Source organism: Daucus carota, chromosome 8, assembly GCF_001625215.2.
Source record: "Daucus carota subsp. sativus chromosome 8, DH1 v3.0, whole genome shotgun sequence".
Lineage (NCBI taxonomy): Eukaryota > Viridiplantae > Streptophyta > Magnoliopsida > Apiales > Apiaceae > Daucus > Daucus carota.
This window is the reverse complement of record NC_030388.2, coordinates 13,535,210-13,556,852: the sequence shown is the minus strand read 5'-3', so window position 1 is coordinate 13,556,852 and position 21,643 is coordinate 13,535,210. Positions and strand designations below refer to the sequence as shown.

Below are 21,643 nucleotides of genomic sequence, written 5' to 3'. Positions count from 1 at the left end.
AAACAAAAAGTATTAAATAGGTTCCATTTCTTCTCGTCAAACATAATTCCCCGACCTTCTGCCATTTTTCGCCGCAATATTTTTAAGCACGCCGGATTGAGAGAGAGAGTCCGACTGAGAATGAAAGTGAGGGAATGCGAGTGAGAGAGAAAAAACAGTACTGGCAGTATTTATAGATGGAGAGAGCCATGCCCAACGAGCCGTGGCCATGCCCAAAATTCCCAGCTCTACTCCCCTGTATTTGGGCCACCTCTACTCCCAGCTCTTCACATCATTTCCCAAAATTCTCAGCAACTCTTTTCATTTTTTCCAAGATCCTCGTCATAGAAAATCCAAGATCCCCGTAATTATTTAAAATTTTGAAATATATATCATTTGACTTTTTTCACGCGTTTTCAAGTCATTTGACCGCATGCTAAAAATTATTATTTTTGAAATTTTCTTTTTTTGAATAAAATTATATGATTGATATTATTATTGAAGAAAGAAAATTTCAAAAGCAATAATTTTAAGCATGCGGTCAAAACACTTAAAAATACGTACAAAAAAGTCAAGCGACCTATATTTCAAAACAGAGGGAGTATCATCTTTTTTCTCAATAAAATTTGTTTATAATTTTTTTTATTCAATCCCGCCCATTCCATTTTTCGAACACGAACTTAATTTGCAAAAAAGTATAAATATTCAGAAAGAACTGCCTGCAACATGCAGAAAGCCAAATGTTGAATGGTAATTTTATATACACACAAACTATTCAAGAGTTGCATATTACAACATGAATTCAGCTAGTTAGCGAACCAGCCTTATAAAATCTAGAACTACATTACACACTGGACAAATACAGGACATCCGCCAAAAACAAAAACCGGTGGACTGAAAATACTATCTCACGTGCGAACTTATACCTAGGGCGATCTAAATTTCATTTATAGCTACAATGTTCGATATGAATAACTAGAATTAAGTTATTACTAAAATGTGCACAACAATGGGTCAAAAAGGAACACGAAGTAGCATGATTTTTTCACTCTCATCTGTGTTGGCCACCGTGAAGTACCTTCAAACATTCCCTACAGCCATATATTGTTTTTAATACTATTTTCACTAGTGCGCAAAGAATTAGGTACCAAATCATCATGAAATTTGCCCGTTACTCGACCGCATATCAAATTTTTCTGTTTGTTCAATTACAAAGTGATCTACAACCCGAACAGTGCTAACTGGATCCTGCTGAGATGAAGCTGCTCTCCACTTGCTAGGAAACTTTCTGAGGTGGCTTGGCTGCTGAGGCTGTCTCAATTCTCCGTCCCAATCAGGATCCAGCTTCCATTCCTTAGGAACCTGCAATTCAGTATTGATTAGATGTATTGATGTATATATACATGCAACAGCATAAATGTGGTGATCGGATTTTGCAGCTAGTCTGCAGCACTCCCGGAGATAAACGTGTTTCCTAACAGATGACAATGGACTATATACATTAATACAAGACAAATTTGATTAAGTCGTCTAATTATACGACTTCTGACCACAGGAATCATGCATCATAACACATGTCAATACACCAAAACTCATTCTTCATATATGTAGATTAAACACAAAATCATATCTGTATGACAAAATGTTGAGTATCTTCTACAAGGGAATTAAGTTACAGATTAAATATTATATATATATATATATATATATATATATATATATATATATATATTTATATATATATATGCATGTATGGGCTTACTCCACTAGAAACTAAATTAACCAACAAACTAGAAGCTAATAATCACTGTTTTTAACTGAAAAAATCACTCAGTTGTATATCATAAATCACTATTTATATATAAGAAATCTGACAAATAGAGATTTATAAGTACACATATCTACAACATGGGACCACATTATATTTAGAAATTAGACCCCATTAAATACCATAAGATTTAAATAGAATGCATAATTAAGATTATCACTAGTATTAATTACGAGTTAAATATTTGTGTGGCAATTTATATGTATGCATATTTAAGATAAATAGTAAATGAGAGTTAATAACAAGATATTACTTTCCATGATTAATACAATCCTCAAATCTCAAAGTATACAAATCTGTATAACAAAAAATTAATATATATCGTATATTTTATTTTCATACATGTAAATGCATAACAAATTTACATGATTTAATTATATATATATATATATATATATATATATATATATATATATATATATATATATATATAGGCTCATGATCAAATAGAAACCAATTTTAAAATAAAAACTAGAAACCAATACAAGTTAGTGATATTCTCAGTACAATTTAGTGATATTCTCTTTAGGATTTAGTGATCTGTGTTGCAGGAATTAGTGAAAACTTAATCTCCAGATCTGTTTCAGCTTAGAATCTCCAGATCTGTTCATGTTTTCGATTCAGATGGTGGTGATAGTGGTGGAGATGGTGGAGGTGAAGGTGGAGATGGAGGAAGGATGATTGTAGCGGAGGTTTGGGCGGCTTGAAGTGGGGGGTTGGAGTGTTGCCGGAATAGTGGGGCTTCGCGTTTGAAGTTGAGTCGAGGTGGAGAAAGAAGTATGAACGGGGTTGAAGGAGGTTGAAGCATCGATTAAGATGGAGGTGTGGAGGTTGTGTTTCTAGAGAAATAATGGAGGTGGAGGTGGAGATGGAGGTGGTGGTTATGAAGGGGGCGGGCGGCATAGAGGTGGTAGTGGTTATGAAGGAGGCGACGACGGAGGTGGTGGTAGTGGAGGTGGGGTTGGTGAAGGTGGAGGTGGGTTTGGTGAAGATGGAGGTGGAGATGGGGTTGTTTAAGAATTTAGTGGTATTTGCTTTAGGATTTAGTGATATTTCAGCTTGGTTTTTAGTTTCTAGGATAAGGTGGTTTCTATTGGAGTAAAACTCTATATATATATATATATATATATATATAGTGTGTGTGTGTGTATATATATATATAGTGTGTATATATATATGTATGTATGTATGTATGTATGTATAACAAATTTACGTGAAACCGCTACAGAACTTATACAAATATAAAAGATGATGAAATATAATATTTTTTTTAAAAAATACTGTTATAGTGTTTCGAACATTATACTTAATATTATTTAATAATTATACCGATACTATTGCAGAACATTGAAAGTATAATATCAATTGATATAACAAACCATGACATTAAATTTTACTACATATAATTATTGAAATTAATGCATGAATTAATTACCTACAATCAAGTATGAAAAGATAGTATATAGCTAATTTTAAATACAGTATTTGATCTTGATCATTAGTTTTACCATCTAATGACTTTATATGAGATCTAAGTTCTACATTTATAATTGGTTCTAATCTAAACCTCAATGCAACATATATCATCATCTTCACTCATTGATGGAACTCTTGACATCATTATGAACCCCTTTACTGTCGCCGTCACCTACAACCATGACTTGTCTATCACCGTTTGCAACCCTTGCCACTACTAATGACTATCTACCACCACCACACACCTCATATCGTCATTAACAACATATAAATGAGTGATTCATGAGTTATAAACAGTGATTGAAGGAGTGGTTCTAGTTTCTAGAATAACACTGGTTTCTATATGACATATACATATACAACATACATACATAAAGATATATACATACATTTATATATATATATATATACACACACACACACACACACACATACATGTATACATATATATACATGTGTGTGTATACATATATATACATGTGTGTGTATATACATATATATACATGGGTCATGTTCCACATAAAACCATTAGTCATGAAACCCTTGGAACCATTAGCTTATTTCTAGTATTAGTTAGGGTTCTGCAGCAAAACTGCACATGAAAAAAAATGTCTTATTTATGTATTATATTTTGAAATTACTTTTGAACACACACAACGATGCAAAAAAACATGTATTTAGATTTAGATCCTAAAAATCTATGTAAAAAATAGGGTTCTACAGCAAAACCTTAGTGTTTCTATGATCCTATTTTAAGCATTGGTTCTCTCTTGAGCGCGACCCTGGGTTATGTTCAAGAGAGAACCATTAGACATAGAACCGAGAGAACCCTTACCTTATTTCTAGTATTAGTTAGGGTTCTGCAGCAGAACTTCACATGCAAAAATGTCAATATCTATGTATTATATTTTAAAATTATTTTTGAGCACATACAACGATGAAAAAACATGCAAAAAACATGTATTTAGATTTAGATCCTCAAAATCTATTTAAAATTTAGTGTTCTGCAGCATAACCTTAGTGATCTCTGGTTCTATTTTAAGGACTGGTTCTCTCTTGAGCGTGACCCATATATATATGTGTGTGTGTGTTTGTGTGTGTGTGTGTATATATATATATATATAAAATATATATAAAATAATTCCTTTATTTAATAGGAATTGAATTTAATTTGCCACACTATATAAAAATTCAGATAACATTCGATCAGTCTTAGGAACATATTGAAACAAGAGAGTCTCTTTGACAGTGCTGCTGCTTCTGTTTTAAATATACTTTTGAACTGAGATCATTACCGATAGCATCATAATACCTTAAATTCAGGAACAGAGACAAAGGAATTCGACTGTTGTTTCCTCGAGGCAGATGAACTATATATTATGCATGCATTTTCAAGAGAAACAAGGGAAAGAAGAAAAAGAATAATATACAAATATAGAGGTTCCTTATTAGTAGATCCTGTATGCTTGTGTACTTGCTATATCTTATTATATGAGGTTTTTTCCTCAGAAACGGACAAGAACAATATTACATATTATATCCTAAGTAGTTCTACCTAATCAGGTTGGGTGCAATGGGGACCTAATAGTTTAATCTCCTCCCATAACAGCTTCCTTTATCCACTAAACATAAAAGAATGTATGTCTACATTTGGGCACCAGAAAAAGTTATACACTGATTAGCACCATGTACTTGGAAATTTGTTTCTACTTCACACAAGTAACTTGCTTGAAGAAATTTGTTAGAACAGTAATAACTGCAGTTTATAGGTTGGTCTGTTCTCTGCTGGCTAGTGGCTATAAAATGCTTTTGATTTCTAATTAATAGCTACATGCCAAATCAGTCAAATGCCATTTCTAAATTTTCTAAACACTGAGGGCATAGGGACAAAAGAGTACTTCAGTTATTCACTTTCTCTTAAAATCTCAGTTTTTTTTTTAAATTTCCCTCCATTCTTAATTTCTCTAACTTCCCATCCCTAACCTTCCATCAGGGAATGTAAATTGATCAGAGATCTACAGTAACTTTTCTAAAATAAGAGCAGTGGAAGAGAAAGATGAGAAGATGTCTGGAATACAGCATCTTGATGACAAGAGGTTGGAGCTGGAGGTAGATTTATCCATAGATGTGTGTCCGAGTAAGGTATGCAGGAATTTGCAGAAAATCATGTTAACAGAAAGCACAGTTATGCGAGTACCTGAATGATACAAGGTTTGCGCGATGAAAAAGTAGGGTGCTTCTATTTTCTAGTTCTAGCTACCAAGATTTTATGCTCCCATAACGATATCTCTCACTTATCTTGTCTTGGTTTTGCAATGTTTTTTGTCCTAATCTCACGGATAACAGCTGTTTTAGTGTAGGATATGTTTGAAGAAATTTAGAATTACAGATTTAATAATGATTAAAAAACAATTATCTGAATCAAAACAATTGCGCTGGTGATTTATTAGGAGAAAATTATACTATTTCACATAATTTAAAACACATTAACACTAAAATAATTACCCATCATCAATGACCAGGACGGAAATAGGATTTAATTAATAGGGAAAGTGCTATTTAATCAACTAAACACGCAAACTACAATAAATTGTACCATCTAAGAGTTTGTTTCTTTTCAGGCCATAACAGTTCATCCATCCTGTGTACTACATTTTCTTTTCTTCTTTTTTTTTTTGTTGCTGATTTGTTGTACTATACTTGCTGAACATTATTATAGTCATTAGAATAGACTAGGTAATAAACTACTACAACAATATTAAGAATCCTAATAAAATTATTTACGTGGGTTTATCTATATGGTTGGTCTAGTATTCTGTTAGAGCACTTCCTTTGAAAAATATTTTGTGCTATAACATCAGGGTAAAAACATAATACATCCAAAAAAAAAACATGTTACACAATTTCATGCATTTAGTCATATATAGTAGTAGTTTTTTTTTTTTCTTCAAAAACAAATAGGCACTATAATGCGAGCTTTTTTTACCTTGTCAACTGCAAGCGTAAAAACCTCAAGATCGCCGTTATTCTTAATATGGAAGCGTGTAAATGCTTTGTAATTGGCTATACGGAGTGAAGAGAAGGCTTCATCAAAGTGCAGATGCAACCAATTAATACAGATGTACAAATAGCTTCCAAAAATCAACGAAACCACAGGAGTGGTAAAGAACCAAAAGTACAGGAACACGGAAGCATAATATATCACAGCACCACCGCGGGAAAATGAATCGGATCCATTGTTACACATATCATTCCTTGTGACAGCCATGACCTATTTGTGCTCACAAATTTAGTAGATTCAAGAGATAACAAGTACACAATGAGAATTCTGGATATATATCCTTATATAGATAGTTATAAAATGAAGTTTGGACCTCTGGAACATCAAAGGCAGACATAAGATACTTGATACATGCTGGATACAGCCCAAATGTCCACTGTTCTATACGAGCACGGAGGCCAGTTGGGTCTGGAAAATGCTCACTCTCAACTGTGCGATACCATTCATATAAAGTGTGATAACCTGAAATGAGATCATAACTATTAGTACATGTCTACGAACAAAATAAAAACTAGACATGGTTTTGAACAAATTCAAACAAGTATATGCCAACACAGAGACTAGATAACTAGATCCAATTACCAATTAACTTCCCTTTACAAAGATATTCAGGACGATTTATAAAAAAACATAACCACGGCCTCCTAACATGGGATTTTTATGAATATGACTGTGAAACAAGTAATACAAAACCAAGAATGGCAAAACTAAGAACCATAGTAGATAACAAAAAGAATGAAAAGAAAATATGAACCTAGCGGCATAGTCATGGCCTCCCTTATTCAAATTATCATCTTTAATAATAATATAATTTCATGTGCACAAAAAAACGAATGAAGAAGACTTCACTATGTATAATATTAATGCACAATGCTAACATCCATATTTCAACAAAAGACATGGAAGAGCAAGAACCTGGCTGCAGTAAAGAAGCATGATTTCAGCAGATATACAAGCTCAAATAATAATGTTGTAGATAATGAAAACAAGATTTCTGACTCAAAAGAAATCAGTTAAAACTAAAGCGCACCTGATGTTCCCAATAGTTTATGCCTGATACATGTTTCAACACCAACTTCTAAAAGCATCATGAGAATTATTGCTGCAGCCAAGTGTGCAGAAACATGAAGAAATCCAACTATTGCCCTTCTTTTTCGAGAAACTTTAGAAGGTACAAATGCGATAGCAGCTGCTAACAATAACAAGGTACCAGCTAAAGATACATAAGACTGTCCAAGCATGTACATAAAAGCATCCCACACAGTACTAAAGAAGCTCTTGAGATGACCAGAAAATGTATCATCCTTGAAGAGATGGTCCAGCTTGCACTAAAAGGAGTATATAGAATGTCATCAGGGAAAAAAAAGAGAAAACGAAAAAGCTAATCTTGAAAAGACTATAACTTTGAAAATGGTGTCCTTTATTTCGAGGAAATAAACGATGTGAAATTTCATGTAAAGTTTGCAAGCATAAAGAACATCCTAATTGTCTGAAGCAAGATCAAAATATTTGTTGTAACAAAGTTAAGTAACTCGCCTGTGGGAACATAGAAAACGCTAAGACAAAGTATATGATACCACCAATGAAATCAAACTGCCAATTTTTCTTTCGGAATTTCAATATGTTTCCCAGTGCAATCTGCAACAAATAATATATAAGCCCCTTAAACATCACTTGATTACATTAGAAATAGAAATTAAGAAAGTATCCGGCAGTAAAATTTAGTAACATACCCTACTTGAATCTTCACAAGAAGGATAGGCTGCTTCAAACTTATACGAAGTTCCATATAATTTATTGAAACTACTGAATACATGAGTAGGATGCAAAAAAGCTCCACCAGAACCATTGACAAGTAAATGTTGCACATGAGCTGGTTTATCAGATGGAACATATGAGTGTCGCATAAAATGATGCAAGTCTCCAGCCATCCGGAGTTTACACCTACCCTTCAAATAGTCACATATCAGGTGTGAAACATTTTTCCCGCTCACATCATCCCAGTACCAATCAAGAAGCCAACCAGGTTCATGTGTCACAATTATCACGGAATCATTCTCTCCAACCTGGAAGAAAAGCTCATTGCGTAAAGGGAAAGTAAACACACCAAAGATGACACTTTCTTTTCTGATGCTTAATTTGCACCCAGATAGAGATACTTAATTCACGAACTCGATAATATTAAACTAAACATAATGCATATGAAATAAAAAAGGTATTGCATCATGTAAGGAAAATGTTTAAAAACAAGAATAGTATATAACATTTGTTAAACAAAAACATTAGGAGAGGAACCTTGTCCATAACCAATTCAGAGAAGAACTTGAACTGATAAACATCAATATCACCGTGCAGAGCTAAATCAAGACCAAATATCCACCATCTCTGCGGTAGCTGCATAGCAAAGTAGCTCTTCTTCTGAGGCATGAACCACCCGCCCAACCAGCTTTTATGACAAATGTACCTCATATAGGTTTGAAGTCCGTCGAACCAATCTGTATAATCAAAGAGGACCCATTATGCTTCATAACTTAGATATATAAGAACAAGATTTGTTTGGACAAAATCAACTACAGAGGGAAACGAGAAAATAAACTAACCATGATTTCCCGGTATTACAAAACACTGAGGCCCATCGTATTGCTTCAAGTCAGATACCCCAGAAGGCAGTTCTGGCTTGTTGACAGCTATATGCTCATCCTTATACCAAGTAGGAGGCTGAAGAGCATATTCAAAGGGACGAAAGAACCGTCTCTTATATGTAAATGCTGAAGGATTCGGATACCTGTAAACAATAATATTTTCATTTTTTATTAACATTCTTAATGATGTAACAGTAAAGACATAAATATTTACCTCAAAAGAACGATACTTTTTAATGATAGTTGCAATTGCAATGCATATATAAATTATATTTTCGCGTAGATATATATCATCTCTAAGAAAAACGTAAATGTTCTCACTTTTAAGTTTTAACTTTTCTCCTTTGTTTGAATTGCATTCGACCGATAATTCTTACTTTTAAAAGAAAACCTTTTCAAATCATCACCGATAAGAGTTACAGAAGGATTATGTATTTATGTATAATGATAACTATAGTAACAGATAAGTCATATTAAAATTATTATCTCTGCATACTGCTAGTGGTTCCAACATATAGGCTACAGGTTATTTCCAGTCAACTGTTCTTAAGCAAACACAAGGAAGGCAAACACACACTTTTTTTCACTTGTTCAAAGGAAAAACCTTCATTTAAGAATAGACTAAAAAACTTAGAATAGCTGCAAGGTAAAGCTTTTAAGATATCTGATTTTCGAACAAACTGTCTTAGTTAAAAGCTAATACACATCAACATTCTATAGGTTTATTCAAAGTACTTAGCAGATTCTTAAGCTTACGCCAGGTCGCCTCCAATAATAAGCAGATTTGCACGTGGTAGATTAAGGACAGAACTGTCACTCTGAACACGAAGTGAAGGTTGAGCAAGAAGGCGTGCAACACTGTAAGATGAGTTTCCACCATCACCTGTATCGGCCATAAAATCAAACCAAAGGTCATCCTTCTCACTGAAGTGATCATATAACATATCATCCTGTTTAACTCCTTCTTGAACCCGGCTCATTGCAGCCTGTGGCAGGAACAAATGTAGAAGGGGTGAAAGCTTAGTACAAAACAATAACCCAATAATTATCTTAGTAATGTCAACACAGTAATGAGATGGATTTGAACAATGCCCGTTTTAAAACTCATACAGGCACAAATATACTTTACCCTTAATGCAGTCTTATCATCATTTATTACCTTTTGACAGCTAGAGGCTTCAAATGCAGGACACCAAATTATGTGAAAACTTAACTACATAAGAAGCCAAAGATAATAGGTTCATAACATTTACTTTAAGTTTTCAAAAATATATACGGGCAAATGATTTAAACATTCTCAGATTTGCTTATAAGAACTAGTTTTAAATCATATACTTCTGCAATAGCATTGTGATACTGGGACAAGAATTATGAACAGTAATGGATGTATTATAGGAAAAATGGTCGATAGGATTGTTCACACCCCAGTCTTGGTTTTCCCAATCATGACGAGAAAAAATTATAATGGATGGGAATCGGGTCACTATAGCCAAAAATATTCCTAAGATCCTAAATAATGAACATTTTAAAATTGCCTAAAACCAAAAAACCTCAAAATCTTTGAGAATCCTAATATAACAGATAAAAACGTTCAGCACAACTCAGGCGCATAACAGTTAAAATATCTTTTTGCCTGCATGTGCATGTTAAGGAGACTCAAAATGATTTTGCAAGATGATAAGGTCGATGCGATCAATCTGGTGTACAAGCAATTGAACATACTCCAAGTGAACCATTTGTCCATTTCTATAACTATGCAAGAAACATCCTTTATATCGTGCAAGGGGCATTCTTCGAATAAGGGCCATATCCTCATGTTCCTCATGTAAGCGCTTTTTCATTAAGTTGTAATTCAACTTCTCTTCATAGTCTGCATCAATATGCTCTACATAATTCATAATGAATACTTGTGACTCGCTGCTTCATAGCCATACCATCTTGGATGACATGCCTATTTTCCCACTGGAATTTTGAGTGACTTAGTTGATGTAGGAAAGAATTTTAAAGGGTATAAAACAAACTAAAAAATCATCAAATTCCACAAATAATTATTGATTCATAATGTTTATCTCTTCAAATAACAGATATTACCCAAAACCACCATAAGTACAAATCCTATGTAAAAGGAAAATGATTCCACTCGTAACCTATTTTACTAATTTACGGGTAACTACTAATATATATCACAAAAATATTGTATGATATTGTCCACTTTGGACCTAGGCAGCACGGGTTTTTTTGAACATCTCCCAAAAGACCTCATTCTAATTGTGGTTATCCGACTGCTTATATTATAACTATCTGCTTATATTCTAACTATCTGCTCCTCCCACCACTAACGACAACTCCTAAGAGAAAACTCATGTCTTGATTATGTATGTAGATTAGAAGTAGTAATGCTGCTGATAATTTGAAAATTAATAAAAAATAACTCTTAGGGAAAATCATGTCCTGATTATGTATATAGATTAGAATAAGATAGTAGTCTTTTTGTAATAATGCTAATGATTTAAAAAATAATAAAAATGGCAAGACAATGAAATACAATAGATGGAGTCTCTGGAGTATAAGAGAGACCACTAGTGCCTTTGGGGACTTCTAGGAATTTGAGACTTGGCCAGTTCAAAGTAAACTATGGACCGCAGACTCATCAAAAACTGAAACACTTCAGGGGCTGAGGAATTACCAAGGAATTACTAGAGACCAGAAACTATAGTCTGTAAAAGTGTAGAATGGTCAATCTAGTACACTTAGTCAATGCATATAAAACTGAAAGGAGTTCATGGAAAGTCTTCGAGATGTTTAAATTAAACAACAAGACTAGATACATCACTACAAAATGGAGGCCAACAACTAAACAGACTGTGATATTGTTTCCAACTTTGCATGTTCTCATTACTATCTTGTTCAATATATATATTTCATATTTGTAATTTTATTACTGTTTATTTTTATTAGGGGGATGAGGGTTATGCATGACAAGATAGCAAAAGCTAAAATAAACAGATCCTTGAGTGATGCAAGACAAGATCGCAATTCAAACCACTACCCCAAGTTTGAACCCTAAATTGACAATAATCCATTCAAATCCAGGGAAAACAATGTATGTATATCAAATGGTATGTGGGAATTACATCATTATATAGAACATAATATACCTAATAGACTGAAGCCCATTAACAACTGGGCTTATTATAAATAAACTACTTCACTTATAACTAGTAGACCCACATATATAATTAATTAGACTACACTACTTTCCAAACACCAAATATGATCAATCTATTCATCAATAAAAATAAAAGACTCCTTTTATTTTCTTTCCCATTCCTTTTCACAGAGTTTACATATACAAATTATTAAAGTTGCTATGTGATAGAACTAGGCTTTTGTTTTTCTCGAGTTGGATTGATCATACACATCACTTGTAATCACATTTTAATTAATAAAACAGAAGTTTTTTCATCTTTGTGTTTGTGTCCTATTGTATTACTGCAATATTATTCATATAGCTTGCATAGTTTGCAAACCCATCAAGTTATTTTCAACATTAACTACAACATGATCTATATAAGAAGATATGTTATTTAAAAGTAGACAAGCACAAAGTATTTAAGAGAAAAAACAACTATATATACCAGGCATTGTAGCCTCATGAATATTGAATACACTTAAATTGGTAAAAAAGAAGTCAAAAGTTTGAGTGGAATCGAAGTGAGTATATGTAAATTTCCTATGATTGACCTCATTCAAGAAAACAACTACTCCTGCTTCAGTCTGTACTTCTGTCTTGGTTAAGTGTGAATTCCCTTACAAGCTTTAACAAGGCTAGAAATTGGGTGGAAGGATATAGTTGAATTTTTAAGAAAAAAAATCTAAAATTTATAGAAGTATACTCTACCATACCAATTGTAGGACAATATTGAGAAAAACGTCAAAACAACCAATTAGTAGTAACATGTATCCCAGGGAGAACCTGCGAGATATAAATCTTGGTATTGTTCAATATTAATCAACTCTAATATTTACCCTGAATATTCAAACTGTTCAATAAGAGATCTATTTGGAGACCAGGGACAAAAGAACTAAAAAACATATATCAAGTGAATCTCATTTCAATATTGTCTTAATGGAAACCTTATTAGCTAACTCACTCATATGTATAGTGCTCTTATTCTTTTCTTTTTCTTGATGATCAGTACGGATTCAGATAAATTGATATTAGACTGTTTATTGGGGTAATTGTGAGATATATAGTATATAGTTGTAGGAAAATAATGTATGTATCAACGAATTATATATATATATATATATATATATATATATATATATATATATATATATATATATATATATATATATATATATATATATCGGCCATTGCTCAAACATAACAATAAAGAACCCTGTAGAATCGAACCTAAAATTTCATTTAGATTTTAGTCTTAAATTAGTGGCCATTGTTCTATAATGAACATAACAATACCGAACACTATAAAATCTAACCTAAAATTTCATTTAGATTCCGGTTTTAAATTAAAACAGTTCTTATTTGGAATAATAATATAATTTAAAATGGATTTGACGACAAATTTAGATAAAACATAACATGATTTTGCGTAAATTTCGTTATTCAAAAAATGTAGATAAGATTCTATGTTGGACTTAATACAAGATTGTGCAACATTTGATATTTTAAATTCAGATGAGATTCGAAGTTAGATTGATGTTATTCGATGTACATTCAATATCGGTTGTTAAACTTAGTGACTCTAATCTTAAAAACTCTTTTATGAAAATGAAGTGTTGCTTTAGAGTATTCTTCAAGAAGTGCAAGCATATGGGTAAGCTCAAGAGTAAACTACCATTTAGTAAGAGAATCAGAGATTCAAAAAGAGATTTTAAAAACAAAAATACTTAACTTCAGCAAAAGCAGCACGGTCAAATTTCAATGTTTTATAGTTTTTTATTCCTATCACAGTTCAACATTTAATTAATTTTAGAAAAGATTCATACCAAAAGTTTAAACAATAGCCAAGGTTATAGAACAGATTCCATAAAAAAATAATTATATTTGCAAACAATTATTACCAACAATAAACAACTTAAAAAAAATTGAAACACGCAGAATTATTTAGATTTTTTTATCCTTATATTCATATTTTACTCCCAGGCCTATATATGTTCCTAGTTTTTGGAATAACATATCCCTTAATATATATTTAACACGTGCATTTGTTGTGGAACTTACAAAATTAAAAAAAGGCAAGCCCCAACTTGAAAGTGCAACTCTCGCATGATTGTTTTGCCAAAAATAAATTTATCTATTATAATTATTTATTTATCTATAACTTTGAGAATGTTTGTTACAATACTTGAAATAATTTCAAACATAAATAAAAGTCTCAAACAAGTGAAAATATCACATAAAAGTATCAAACTCTCGACCAATAACATTTAGCAGGTCAAAGGCGTCCAGATAGTTTAGCTCGATCTCACTTCCTCAATTTCTCTCTTCCTTGTAAAGGAGGGTTGAACTTATAAAAATAAATGTTTTAACTTCAGGGTATTTTAGTGCGAGTTTTTGCGTTTGAGATTTTTTGAATCATCGCGAGTCAAGCCTGCCTATATCATCGCACTAAATCACTCAAGCGCCGCTTAAAATACCTTCACCTACTAGCGAAGCATGTTTCATATACTATTCACTCGATACATGCAACTCAGAAAATAACATATCAATGGAAGTTGATTAACTAAAACTTGCTAGTCATGTCGCTGAATTTCAGTGTCACTTAATTATATGCACTGTCTTACTTTTACACCATATCAATTTTCACTAATGAACTTGTACTTATAAAACTAACATGGCAGGTATATCACTAAAAAAGACAGTCTTGACTGTATTCATGATCAACTTACATGTCGAGTTTCTATTTCGACTTCGACTGTATTAGATCTTTTCATCACATAAGAACCACTTGATTCTTGCTTGGCTTGTGTTGTCCTTCAAATGAAACAACGATTATATTTGTTATCACTTGCAAGCATGAATAGCGAATACGGTTTTCAAGTTTCAAGAAACTAAGGTGGTAGTTGGTATTATTATCTGTTTTTTGTTTTTCGGGTTTCAGAAACAACATTAGCATGTTTCCACTTCTTTTACTTTTTTAAAACTGTTTTTCGGTTATTTATTTTCTGAGAAGTGTTTTGAAATCCAAACCAAACATCCGTTTTCTAAAAACTGTTCCTGCAATTGTTTTTAAAAAAAAACAATATCTTCATTGTGAAGTCAAACAAGCACTAAATCTTCATATGGCTTTCCTTCAATAAATTTACTTCATCATCATGTTTTTTTGGTGACATTCAAGTAAAAGCACATTTTTTTCTTACAAGCTATAATATGTTTGGACATTTTAATAATAAAGTTGACTTATAGGTTCTAAAACCACAAAAAAAAAAATACTAGAAAAAAATCCTTAATACCTATATGTGACTATCTTAAGACATTTAAGAGGTTATAGTTGAATTGGTTGTAAGCAGGTCCCACATAATTAGAAACTGATATATTTTAAATGTAAAGAACAAAAAAAAAAGATAAGTTATATGCATACACTACTGATATTCTTATGCAAATGCGAGTATTTTATAAATCAAATAAAAGTTTCCATTTATTAAGATTAACATAAAATAATATTTCTCCATATTATTTTAAAACAAAATTAAACATAGTTAAGGAAAAGTAAAGGGTGAATTTCATCTATAACCAAAAATCAATTTTGTATACCTAAAATAGGTATACATTTGATTTTTGGCCGTAACTAAATGCAATTCACTAAAAAATATAAACAAACATAAATCAGCAAAATTAAAAATTAAAACAAGACAAGAATATATTAAGAAAAAAGAATGCATCACATGGTAACTTGATCATAATAAAGCACGGTTGTAAAAATCGGAACTCGGTCCAACTCGGTTTGGTTCCGGAAAAATGAGTACTCGGAACTCGGGAGAGTACTCGGAATGAGTTATCGGATAACTAATCGGATATTGTTTTAATTAATTTTTTCTCTCATATATAGTTATATACTGATTAATAATAAAACTATCTAATAATATTAATATTTTAATAACACACTTGAAATAATGAAATTCAAATAAAAGTTACTTGTTTGATAGTTTTTGACATAATAATCATTCACAAGTTTTAATGATAAAACACATATACTTTCTAATTAATGTCAATACTTTGCAAAAAAAGACCAAAACATATATAAATTTACGTTTAGTCTCTTTTGAAATAATTTTCAAATAAAATAATAAAAAATTAATAAGTCAAACTCGGATTTGACCTGGAGTACTCGGAGTTAAACCGAGTTTTGACCGATTTTATAATAAATCAGTTTTGAACCCGATTACTCGGAATATAAAGGAGTACTCGGCCGACTCCGCGATTTTTAGAACACTGTAATAAAGTCATGACTTAAATTCAACAAAACACAATAATATATAGGTTTGGATTTCTTGTAAATTATAAGTTACTAATTACAAGAATTCAGGCAACGTATCTTCAGTCCTTCCTCTTAATTATAATCACTTATAATCCTTAATGAGAAACTTTGAAGGATTATTAACAAGAACTCCATTAAGATTTAGCAAAAGAAGAAAAACTAAGAATACTAATAACACCATGTAAACTATGCAAAAACAATCCAAACTAAACGTAGAAACAGTCGGAGGGTCTGGGAACAGGTGATACACTTAAATTTTATTTATTATTGGTGAAAGTGGGTGATGTTGTCAGATGCTCAGGCCATGCAATGCACAAAAATAACCCACTGATTCTGCAGTACAGAGTTTAAGACAAACAATGAAAAGCCTAGTGGCTGGTCAGGAAGCAGAGAAATGTAACAAAAGAGGTGGTGGCGGAACTTAACAAATGTAATTGCCTAAACTGGGATAAAGTGAACGTCATACAATCGTATTTAGAATGGCACTAGAAGTATTGGGACTTAGAAAAGAAATTAAATTCTGCCTTGGACAGTCCGCACCACACTGCTTCCATGAGTGTAAGGTGCTATGTTACAGGATTGCTCGGGGATGGAGTAGAAAATATTCCACATTCAGGACCATGATATGTTCCTAGTTGAGTGAAATCCAAGATTTAATATTCTTTATAGTTGCATATTATTATCAGAAATATCTACTTCCCATTTCAATAAATTGGAGAAGTTTCATAGCATCGTATATATGTCCCACTGTTTTTATGCTGCCGCAGCCATAATGCTATCAACATAGTATATAAGATCTTGTAAATAGCCAGTATGTTATCACCATTTTAAGATAGAACCACACTCAATAACCCATATATAAGCTTCCAACAATCGATAACATACTTATCACTGTAGACTAGTGGATCCCCTTCAACCTCAGTAATGAGAGGTCGAGGGTTTGAGTCCAAGTGGAGAAAAATGTTAGCGTGAGCATTTAAATCCTAGGCTAAGTTATTGACTACAAAAAAGGCCAAATATTTCAGAAAAGAAACGATAAAACACAAAGTATTAAAAAGAAGGGGGAACTGTAAACCTGCATCATACGCATGTCAAAACGTCCAACAAAAACAGTTACTGAAACCAAGAGGTCAAAGACTGTTTTGAAAAGATCAGCTGATGTCCTGCAGTTTCAATAATTAGAAAATATCCAGATACTTGAACTTCCTTTTAAAAAGATATTGCACAATATATACTAGATATGATACAGAAGTATAGTAATATATACCCTGAATACCACGGAACCATATCCAAGAAATCAGGCTTCATTTGTTTTTTCTTTAGCTTCTCATACTCTTTCACAGACACAGGATGAGTAAGAGCCCATCTATCAAATTGTCCGGTATCAAGAAGGTACAATGCAGAGGGCATAATAGAAGTTAGCAAAAGAAATAAAAATCACAAGAGACTAAAATTTAGCAACATAAACAGAAAATGTCATGACACTTATTTTTTGCTATAAAAGCAAAGTAGGTCTTTAAACTTCAGGGACCAATATTTACATTCAAACATCATAAGTGTAGACTTACAACAGCAGATATCCAAAATTTGAAAAACACACTGATACTTTTGGTAGTTGCTGGAAATGGACTTACCCTGTTGATCTTTCGATCACATAATTCGCCATGTACAGACCTATAAATGTAGCCCACAGAGAATATATGGGAGATATTCCATCAGATGATCCTGGACATGGGCCATTGCAAGCTATCTACAATAAAAATTTCTTCAATAAACAGAAGCAGCATAAAATCCTCCTATAAGTCGACATAATGAATAGAATGTTTGGTACCTCCCCATATATCACCCACTTGGACAGAAGTGGATAATCACTAGCCGATCCAACTGGCGCAAACCAAGACGAGCATACTTGATCTTTTAACTCGTTCATTCGAATAAATTGCTGAATCCATGTATTGCGCTCTTCCTTGTTCCACAGTTTAAACCAGCTGGAATTTCTTCGCTCAAACGTTTTATCTTTCATTATTGCACGATTGCCACAATGACTATAGAACACGCAGCACGCTATACTCAACACCTACAGACATAACATATCAATAATTAACACACACTATCAACAGCAATATTCCTTGTTAGGAAAAGTGTACGAAACTAGAACTTACAGCACAATTCTGGAAAATGGTGAGGATCTCGGGCCTCTGGCCGGCCACACGAGCCACAAGACCGACATACCACAGACCGAGAAAAATAAGATGGAAAACAAGCAGAAACAATATGGACGAAAGGTAAATAGTCAAAAACAAGGACAAATTCATCCGCATATCGACTCCCATCGATTGAAAGCTAGGTAGGTGATAAACCGCTGCGACTAAAATCCAGGCTACATACCATCTACTAAAATTGGAGTAGCTAGGTTGAATTGTCTTGCCAACAAAGGGAGACGAAAAGAAATAGAAAAAACCTAGTAAACATCCGTACATAGACCACCACTTAATGTTATTATCTAGCTTGTGAATCAGTGTGTGCATATTATCAGATGATATGAAGAAGAAACATCCCACAACAACGGCGATCACGGCGTGTTTGGAATGCTCGTGCGGGTAGGGGTAAGGGTGGGTCAGAATTGTGCGAACTGTCTCCATTTCTACAATCCCACCGCCGATCCTGATTCACGGATTAATATTTGCAATCAATAATCCAACATTTGGCTATATATAAACATAAACCTTTCGAATTTAACAGAGAGAGCGAGAGAGATAGAGAGAGAGATACGTACCTGAAGAGAAAGAGGAAAGTGGGGGAATTGAATTGAGTGAAAGAGAACAAGGAAAGAAATAAAAGAGGCACGTGGGATTGAGATTTTTGTTTTCGATTATACAACCGCCTATGCAACCAACCACTACGGCACAGGGGAATGTTCGCATGCCTTTTATTTCCATCAAAATAGCATATTCTTTTCTTCTGATTCCAATCTAGTTACCGCAGTATTGTGCCGATTTACAAATTACAACTAATAATTTTTTAAATAAATATTATATTATATATAAATTAGTCGGAATAATATATTATATAATATTATTAAATAAATATATTGTTGGAATCAGTTTTATGTCGGATAGCGTAACGCTTGATATAATGTGCAAGAAGAAGAATGCGAGGATTTATCCCCGATTCACCTCCACTGTGGAATAAGTTAATAGAATCTGGTAAGTGATAATGGTGAACTACAAGTGTTTGTGTGTATTGAGTGAGTGATTAGCGGAATAATATTATTAGTCCTTAAGAAGGTCAGAACCAACTCCTTGTAACGTATTAGTCCCTAAGAAGGTCAGAACCAACTCCTTGTAACGGGCCCGTCCGATATAAGAGTGGGAGAATAGTTCCATCGAAAACAAGGGGAACGTGGACATTGGGAGCCAACGTCTCTACTTCCGTTATGGGATCATAATTCAAATGTTAGTGGGACGACCCGAATGGGTTTCGGCCCACAGCCCATGAGTTGGGCCTGCATACCTGGACCTCCAACATGTCCCCGTGCTTCTTTTGGGCTGGGCTTGATCCAAGAACGGAACCAGGAAATAAATTTCACCTGGGTTAGCTTTTGAAATTTTTTCCTTAACTTGATTCTGTAACTAGCTATACTATAATAGTAATAAAAACTCATCACACAACCATGACAATGAAAACAAAACACGAAATAACAAGAGAATTTGATATCACCTGTACCACTATAAGAGCAGGAGATCCATAAGTTTGATTGTATATCAGATCACTTGTACCACTGCAAAGCAAGATTAAAATTAGGCCTTGCTTATAATATGTTCAAGGTAATGTTATCCGAAAAACTAACTACCAAATTTGAGTGTTCATACTTGTTATTTGAGTTGCAACCTTCGATTCTTAATAGAATAAAATTCATCTATTATAGAATATGAATCGATACTTCAACAAGGTCTCGCTCAATGTAATTCATCATAGAATCTGCTAGAAATTCCTCTTATATTTTATTGCGCAGAACTATTTTAACATGTTTCATTGCTGAAAAAGAGCGTTTTGTAGTGGCAGTAGAAACATGTAAAGTCAAAACCAGACGAATAAGACGGTCAATCAAATTATAATGCTTCAACTTGCTTGTTTCGACCAATCTGCAACACAATTCATTTATGGTAGACAAGTTTCGAAAGCTGTCATGATTAATCACATCAAGCTTATAATGCTCGAGTTGACATTTCAAGTAATGCATTTCTTGTCCAGTCAAGTCTTCAGGATAAAAATTCTCTGCAAGCCTGTAAACTTCCTCAACTTTAAATGCTTTAAAATTGTATTTAGGGTCTAACATAGAACTAAGTACAAGGAGTTCTACTACTCCATCACTAAACCTGGAATTTAACTCTTCTCTCTAAAAGTCTATTGATGAATTGAAGATATCAAAACGATGATATTGGCAGATTGTCATTGAATTTTTTGTTGGCATGAACGACCTGTTGCACTTATGTACAAAACTTCCATATCTAGAATTTCAATGTCATGTTGTGGAAAAATAGATAATACATATGCAAGGAGATGATCAAATCCTTCTTCCCTCAAGGTAAGAATCAGTGTTTTAGTGGTTGAGACAAGATCCATGGCACTCCGATGAAGATTGTCAATCTGATTTAAGCCCCTACCAGTATCACGTTCACCCGAATTCACCTTATGAGTAATTTTAATAGCTTAGGCAGAATGTAATTCAGTGTGCCATTTTGGAAAACAACCAATAAGATTAACAATGGTTGATAATTTTGAGAAAAATAGATGAACACCAGTTTCTTTTGTAGAACCTCCAACTAAAGCTACCTGTAATCTATGAGCAAAGCAGTGTACATAATATGTATAAGGATACTCTTTAAGAAATAAAGCCTGAAGTCCATTCCAAGTACTTGACATATTGATAGCACTGTCATACCCCCTGAGACCTCATATTAGAGCTATACAAATTATATCGAGAAAGGACACTTGATATTTTTCCTACGTTGCAGCAATAGTGTTTGGAACATGAACAATCTCAAAAAAATGTTCTCGCAAGATACCAAGACGATCAACAAATCCCAAAACAACGGACGTCTCTTCTTTATTTGATGAATCTTTGGCTTCATCAACCAAAATACAG

The 21,643-nt window shown here is 33.1% G+C and overlaps 1 protein-coding gene across 1 annotated transcript; it reads right to left on the bottom strand.

Annotated features, from left to right (window-relative positions):
- Positions 1-720: 720 nt before the first annotated feature.
- On the bottom strand, positions 721-19,429 carry LOC108199319 (uncharacterized). The gene is made up of 15 exons (XM_017367088.2): positions 19,271-19,429; positions 18,657-19,158; positions 18,326-18,571; positions 18,129-18,244; positions 17,762-17,860; positions 17,570-17,657; positions 9,743-9,972; positions 8,945-9,129; positions 8,640-8,839; positions 8,078-8,410; positions 7,881-7,982; positions 7,375-7,672; positions 6,658-6,806; positions 6,270-6,554; positions 721-1,341 (listed from the first exon to the last, which is right to left on the bottom strand). Exons 2-15 carry the CDS (start codon positions 19,134-19,136, stop codon positions 1,135-1,137), a joined length of 3,018 nt encoding a protein of 1,005 aa, XP_017222577.1. The 5' UTR covers positions 19,137-19,158; positions 19,271-19,429; the 3' UTR covers positions 721-1,134.
- Positions 19,430-21,643: the final 2,214 nt, after the last annotated feature.

Excerpts from the sequence above, each read along its gene's own strand:
- LOC108199319 (XM_017367088.2), bottom strand. The coding sequence starts at position 19,136 with ATGGAGACAGTTCGCACAATTCTGACCCACCCTTACCCCTACCCGCAC. Across the intron at positions 17,861-18,128 it reads GTGATCGAAAGATCAACAGG|ATGGGCTCTTACTCATCCTG; the intron begins GTAAGTCCATTT and ends ACAATTTGATAG. Across the intron at positions 6,807-7,374 it reads TAAACTATTGGGAACATCAG|GTTATCACACTTTATATGAA; the intron begins GTGCGCTTTAGT and ends ATCTCATTTCAG.